At 46.4% G+C, this 7,062-nt stretch overlaps 1 protein-coding gene across 4 annotated transcripts; it reads left to right on the forward strand.

Annotated features, from left to right (window-relative positions):
- The first annotated feature begins 17 nt into the window (after window positions 1-17).
- LOC124210506 (RING finger protein nhl-1-like) lies at window positions 18-5,322 on the forward strand. 4 transcript variants are annotated; one of them, XM_046608613.1, is made up of 12 exons: window positions 18-155; window positions 912-1,156; window positions 1,270-1,581; window positions 1,647-1,766; window positions 1,846-2,055; window positions 2,143-2,501; window positions 2,835-3,054; window positions 3,234-3,333; window positions 3,890-4,053; window positions 4,385-4,498; window positions 4,601-4,757; window positions 4,820-5,322. In XM_046608613.1, exons 2-12 carry the CDS (start codon window positions 947-949, stop codon window positions 5,008-5,010), a joined length of 2,157 nt encoding a protein of 718 aa, XP_046464569.1. In that variant the 5' UTR covers window positions 18-155; window positions 912-946; the 3' UTR covers window positions 5,011-5,322. The 4 variants fall into 4 exon arrangements, with proteins under 4 accessions (XP_046464569.1, XP_046464565.1, XP_046464567.1 ...); XM_046608609.1 differs by having other exon boundaries at window positions 4,385-4,757; XM_046608611.1 differs by lacking the exon at window positions 18-155 and having other exon boundaries at window positions 188-1,156; window positions 4,385-4,534.
- The last annotated feature ends 1,740 nt before the right edge of the window (window positions 5,323-7,062 follow it).

Genomic DNA, 7,062 nt, shown 5'->3' on the forward strand with positions numbered 1-7,062 from the left:
CCCCCCAGTCCTTGTGTAATGCTAAGAGGCACGTGTGACGAGGTGACTTCGTTCGCGACGGGAAGATATCGGGACGACGCGACGTGACGCTGTGTGAAACTTTGTGATCAAAAAATTTACGTAACGCTCCACGACACGTGACCACCCCATTTCAGGTAACTTGAATGCATCACTTGTCATCGCTTTTGATGTCAAATGTTCGTTTTTGACTCTTTAATTTTCTTTGTTTTCGCCTCTTTTTTTAAATAATGGAGGACTATCGACAATTGTTTAAGAATTGCAGACGGTATGAATGAACGTACAGTTAGCACTGTCCTTTTGTTCACGACATGTTTTTCTTCCTTTAGTATCTCCAAGGCTTTAAAAAATGCATTGCACATTTCGACACAATAGCGTCTAAACTAGAGAGACTAAGCAACCAACTTTTAAGGCTTGTAAGTTGTACGTCTAAAAGCATTGTGCTCCTATTCGCAAGACATTACCACACTTAATTGGCTTTGGAAGGGGTTTTTTTTCTATGTACTACGTGTTTTTAATCCGCTAGTTAAGAAATTTTAATTCGGAAGACTTTTGTTTGACATTTGGATGGTCTTGCTCAACATACTTGCGCATTCTTAAGTAATAAATCTACGCACGACGTGAGGTCATCCGACAGGTGTACGCCTTAGCGACGTGAAACGGTAATGATAAGGGACCTTTTGATCGTCGTGATATCCATCTTATCTGCATGTTACCCAAGCTGACTTCGCATGAGATAAATTAGATTTTCTCGTCGTGAGTCGCTATTATTTACTTCGAGTTGGTGTGTTTCCTACTCTGTTTTCGTTATATGGTGGTTGGGTTCCGTGTGTACCAGTGTCTAATTCTCTTGCTGTAACAATTAATTCCCTATTTGTGCGCGTTCAAACCAGAAAACGCCAAGGAAAAGACTCCCAGCTTCGTCAGAATGCCTCTAGTCGTGACCGACAAAGAAGCGGCCAAACACAAAAATCGTGGCGGCGTCTTGAATAAATTCGTTCGTCGCTCTCGCACCCTCAATGAAGAAAAGCTTCCGACCAAAGAACGTTCGAAACCGCATCCCCGTCATGCCAGCCAATCGTTGGAAGATTTGGTCCGTTGCGCCATTTGCCTGGAACAACTCATCCGTCCAACCATGGTATAATTATTGTTCCTTCTCAAGTTGTTAATAATGTCGTAAAATTCTCTCTAGCTGATAAGATAAAGAAATGCTCTTTCATGTTTCGTTTTTCTGCTTTTATGAACAAGTAGTTGCCGTGTCAACACACTTTCTGCTTGGCCTGTCTGAAGATCTACGCCCGCAAGAAACCGACAGTCATCGGCTGCCCTACCTGTCGGCTCGAGGTGACTCTTCCGTTGGAGGGCATCAGTGCCTTGCCGACCAACATCCTCCTGCAGGCTTTCCTCGAGTCGATTGCAACAACAGGCTCCGCTAATGGCGGAAGCGACAACCTGTCGAGAGATGACACTTCATCCCGGACGGCTAGTAAAACAAGCACTGCTGTTTGCGTCCGTTGCTATGGCAGCTCTCCGCACGATTCAACATGTCCGCACTGTAATCAAGTGAGTTGAATGGGAATTATTCAGTTGGTTGGCTTTCATTTTTAAATTATTTTATCTATTTGCAGCTCTTTTGCAAGAGCTGCCACCTACTGCACGTTGCCGAACTCAGAAAGGATTGGTCAAACGTAATTGATGACTTGTTTGCCGAAAAGCAGCGCATCTCCATGATCAAAGAAGAGTTTAGGGTAAGTTCCGCAATCGGGACGCATTGATTTGATTTGCTTCCTTTGGTGATCCCGATTGTTAATTGAATTTGTCTGCCAGGTGCGCTGCAAGAAACTCCGCAACAACATCCGAGCCACCGTCGCTATTCAAGTGCAACAATTATCGGAGAAGCAGGATCAATTGCTCGCCGAGTTGAAAACGTGGAGCGAGAACGAAGCGACCAAGTTCACTCAAGTCGAACAGCTTTGTGATCAAGTTCTGGATCAAACGCCGACCATCGGCTCTTCTGACGAGGAGCCAATACCCGAAGTGAGTCAAATCAAAGAAGAATTTTTTTTTTAAATATCTGCCGATGCATCGATTGCCAACGTTATGCCTTTTCTCTTGAAATTGTAGACGAACGTGCTGAAGCGGTCGGAAGCCATCCTGCAGACGGCGCGGCAGTGCGGCACGACCCGGTTGATGTTCGATAGTGAAGAGCTGTCGCTGACTTGTCAATCGACCGAGATGGACGGTGGAGTAGGCGCATGCAACGCAGCCCCATCCTCATCCTCAGCTTCTGCTGCAGCACTTCACGCTTCGACCATTCACAACGAGTCATCGGCCCACGGCCGTCGAAAGAGCCGACGAGTGCTGTTCGTCGAGCCCGGCGTCGAGTCTGTCCATCCGACTCCTCCTCACTTGGATTCACCCACCGAATCCAAAAAGCCCACCGAATTTCTGTCAACGGCTGATGAGAGGTCGCTCTATTATAGGTAATTAGACACGCCCGCTCAGCATATGCACCGTGGATGGAGTTTGTGGCTGAAAAGTTGAGAGCTAAAAGTGGAAAGGGCAAAGGAGGAGCAAGGCGACGTAAAACGGGAGTTGTAGCCCTGTGAGTGATGTTTTCAGGATGCGGGATAGGGGGGAAGTAGAAATAAATCATTCACCAAGTCTATGGGTGTCTACAGTGTGGGCCCGTTTCGAACCACACGTGTGTGTGTGTGATGGAGAGAAAAGGTGGTCTGGCACAGTCGACACGTCAATGTGTTATAATTATAGTCTCAAATGACAGCGAGATAAATGTAGAATGTTTGATTGTTCAGGTCGCTGTCCGGTCATCTGCGCCATCGCATCACGTCGACACTTTTACAACGCCCAGCCGGTGTGGCCGTTTCTCCGTGGACAGGCGAAACGTATGTGGCGGCCACTGATAGCCATCGCGTTTACGTCATCGATAAAAGTGGCAAAATAGTAAAATCCTTGGGAAGTCCATATCGATCGAACGATCGCCTAGGTGGCGGCACTGCTGACACCTTCACTAACGTAAGTGTCAACGCGATAACTAATGACCTTTTCCTTTGTGAAATTTATTTTTAGAATAGATGTATCTCATTTCGTAATGTCTGTCGTCGCTCTCTTTCTTTGTTAATCACTTTCTTCTTCCGCTTTGGCGTGACCTGACGGCTAAAGTTACGTTTATTTCTTTTTCTTCTTTTGTTCAGGGAGCGACAACGACGTCTGCGTCGAATGCTAATTGCGGGACCTTTCTTTGCCCGTTCGGCATAGCCTTCTCGACGGTGGCCGAAGAGATTTACGTCACAGGTAGGAGACACAAATGAGCAACGGCTGATGAAAACGACGACGACGACGTCTGGCACAAAGAACAAAGAGGGTGGGAATCTTTTGCCGACGTCCCGACGTCCGCTCTTCCAACAAGAAGAGCAGCTCCGATAATTAATTGAAACTTCCTCCGCGATGCGATAGCGCAATTTGAAGAGGGGTGCGATTCGAGAAACAATCAAACGTCGTCGTCGTTCTTTTTTTGAACCTCGTATAGCTTTGATGATGATCGCATTGAAAATTAAAACAATAGTTGATTGGCTGCTGCCTAGCCCAGCAGTAGATTGACCGGATATGAAGGAATCAGCAGGATTAAGTCTGAGCCAGACGAGAGACTGCTGTGTATACCAATTTCGTTAACTGACTTGATGAAGCGTGACGTGATTCGTTCCTCCATTTTCGGTTGTCTAAACGAATCACGTATTTATTTTGTTGTTGAATGAATTCTTATATTGACATTGTTTTTTCTTCTTTTTTTGTCGTTTTCTCATTTCCGCTCTGATCCTCTTTTCTTCTTCTTCTTCTGTACCTGATCTAGACAAGTGGCTCAATTGTATTCAAGTCTTCAACAAAGAGGGTGTCTACGTACGTCAGATCGGTGTCAAAGGGACGTCTCCGGGCCATTTCCGCTCACCCGAAGGCATCGCCGTCGACTTCAAAGGAAACATTTACGTCTGCGACACGTGCAACGACCGAGTCCAGGTGTGCATTTGAATTTCATTTCATGCTCTGGCTGCTATTCCATTTCAGTTGATGTATTTTGCGTTGAATTTTCGAGAGGGAGGGGGGGGGGGAGAAGGGCGTGCCTCTCAGACCGACAAAGGAAAAAAAAGAAATAAGAGGCAATCTAGTATTTTATCGATTGGGCTAGCAACTGCGGCAGCCGTCCTACACACCTAACTAAGCCTTAAGCCAAAGCCGAGAGAGAGACAAAACCCCCTCCCTTCACCATCTAACGATTGTGTCTTCCTTTTTCATGTCGATGGGGCTTCGATGGTGCTGCTGCTGCTGCTGCTGCTGCTCTGGTAACAAGGTTCTTGATCGAAATGGCGTCTATTTCCGCGAATTGGGCGTCGTCTCGCCAATGACCCTTCCCGGTGGGAAGCTCTACCAAAAAAGGGAATTCAGCGAGCCCACTGGAGTGGCGGTAAGAGGTTGGCTTCGCAACCGGAAGTTGAATGAGGTTGACATTTTTCAACAGAAAAAATATTATAATCATTTGTTTGGCGGTTGGTGTATTTTTTTAAAGGTCTCGCCGGATGGATCGCGAATAGCCGTCTGCGATTTTGGTAATTGCAGGATCAAAGTATTTGGCTCCAATGGCGAACTGTTGGTCGTTTTCGGTTTCCGGGGAACTCAGCGGGGTCAATTTCAACACCCGGAATGTCTGGTCGTCGATGACCAAGGTTCGTTTCCTTTTAAATTTTGAATTTAATTGAATTATCTTCTATTGTCTTGTTACTTTCAGGGTTCATTCTAGTCGGCGACAATGGCAACGGGCGGATTCAAATTTTCCGTCCCAACGGCAACTTCGTTCGCTCTCTCGGGAGCAAAGGATCGGGTCCGGGACAATTTAATTGGATCTCCGGACTGACCCTTTCCAAAGACAGGGATATCATTGCCACCGATTTTAAGAACCACTGCATACAGATCTTTTAATTGGTTCCCAAGCGACCACTTCTCTCGCCTATACTATGTACTAGGGGAGCAGCTCTTCAATTCGTTAGAGGATCACAAAGGAACGGCGGATAGAGGAATATTCAAGGATTCAATGAAGCACAAACCCTCCCCCCAGTTTAAAATCCTTCTGCTCTTATGTAGTCGTTACAATGTCACATCCTTGTAAAAGGGCTCGTTACGCATCCCCCCCCCTACCCATCCCTGAACAGCTTCTTGCCTTTTTACATAACCAATGTATACGAACGTACTGAAGTGTACTGCTCAAATGAAATTACAATTGAATTCACTCTCGCTCGTGATTTTATTGGCGTTTTAACAGGATGCTCAACCCAAACCATGGCAACGTTTAGAGACGGATGGATCTGCCAATCGATCGAGAGAAAAATCTGAGCCAAGCAATCACAGCCTTTCATCTACTACTCTTTCGACTAGTTTTTAAAAGAATACTAGAGGGGATCGGACTCAGCCAAGAAAGAGAGAGAAAAGAAAATATATCTAGCCGACGTCATCAACACTAGAGCAGACCACACAATTCTTTTCTGCCAGTCTTTGTCTCTGCCCGTTCTTTGCTGTCGTCTCTAACTTTCCTTCCGTCTTTCTCCTATATGGCCTTTGATTCTTTTCCTTTTTTCTATGTCTGTGTGTTCAATGGAAGAATTGTTGATTGGTGAGGTTCTTCCTTTTGTCGGGGCCATTACATGTGTTGCAGGATTGGTACTATGGGGTCAGGCAACTGGAGAGTCTAGTTCATCTTTCACTTCTTCTTTCTCTTGCCAGTTTTTCGTCCCCATTCTCTTGTAACACCACCACCCACCCACGTCTCTCCTGGGAAGCGTGAGTCACGTGTCGTCCTAGAGCCTGCCAGAGGACTGGAATTATCGTACACACACATAGAAGCAGCAAGGAGGCGGGAAGCAACGCCTAGCAACGGGACCAGATAATCTATCTCTCTCGTAGGATTGACCCAATCCTTATCTACATCGTAGGACTCTCATACACGTCCCCCTCACTAGGCATAGTAACCGTGTGGAGAGAGAAAGCCCGGCATAGTACATATACGTATAGGAATGGGACTCTGTGTGCTTACGCATTATGGGGTACAGGAGCTGTGTGTGTGTGTACCGGAGACTCGAGTGGATGTGCCCGCCGGTCTCTTGCCAGTTCCGCCGACTCCCGACTTTATTTATACCGCTGAATATGCAATGTAAAAGGGAGGGTTGCACAATGAGCCTCGCCGGTCTTCATAACTTAGTCTCACTTCCTTTCCTCTAGACCGTCCTCCTCCCCTCCTTTCCTGTGCAGGATCGAGCAATAAAGCGCCGCCGACCCCTCCTGAAGCTCGTCGTCAAAATCCCGCCAGGCGGAACAGATAAGCGGGAAATCACGAAACTCTGGCGGCCGGTTGAATAATAATCTAGCGATTCACGTTGACTGTGTGTGATGACTCCTGGTGCTGCTGCCTTATCGCACTGCTGCGCTTCCAACGACAGCCAATGTTATCAGGAGCCATGTTAGCCCGGTGCAGCGCGGCGCAGCAACCCTCCCAACGTCACTGACGTTTCTTTCGTTTAGACATTTGCTGATATTTATCGACTTTTCAGCTTGGGGGGGGGGGATATTTTATTTATTTTTTTTTAACTACACGAATAGCAAGAATGGGAAACTGACGACATCTTATCTAAGTAAGAATAGCCCCATCGGAGACGTCTGGTTTGACGAATAAAGAGACTCATATTTGCCGGGATCGATGGGAGTGTAGGTGGCGGCCAATTGATATTGCAGAGTCTACTACTATGTTGCACGGAAAAGTGAAAGGAGGTGGGAGAAAGATTTGCAGCAAAACAGAAAATGCTCAAAGATTCCAACCACAAGCAGATAAGCCACAAGCAAAAAAAAAGTCCTCAAAACCAAAACGACATTGGTGGGAGTTCAGAATAAATAAATGATGATGAATTGATGACACGAACAGTTATTATACATGCTAAAATAAACCCGATTCCTTCAGCGGATGTCAAGCGCGGGTAAAAAACC

This window comes from Daphnia pulex, chromosome 2 (genome assembly GCF_021134715.1).
Source record: "Daphnia pulex isolate KAP4 chromosome 2, ASM2113471v1".
Lineage (NCBI taxonomy): Eukaryota > Metazoa > Arthropoda > Branchiopoda > Diplostraca > Daphniidae > Daphnia > Daphnia pulex.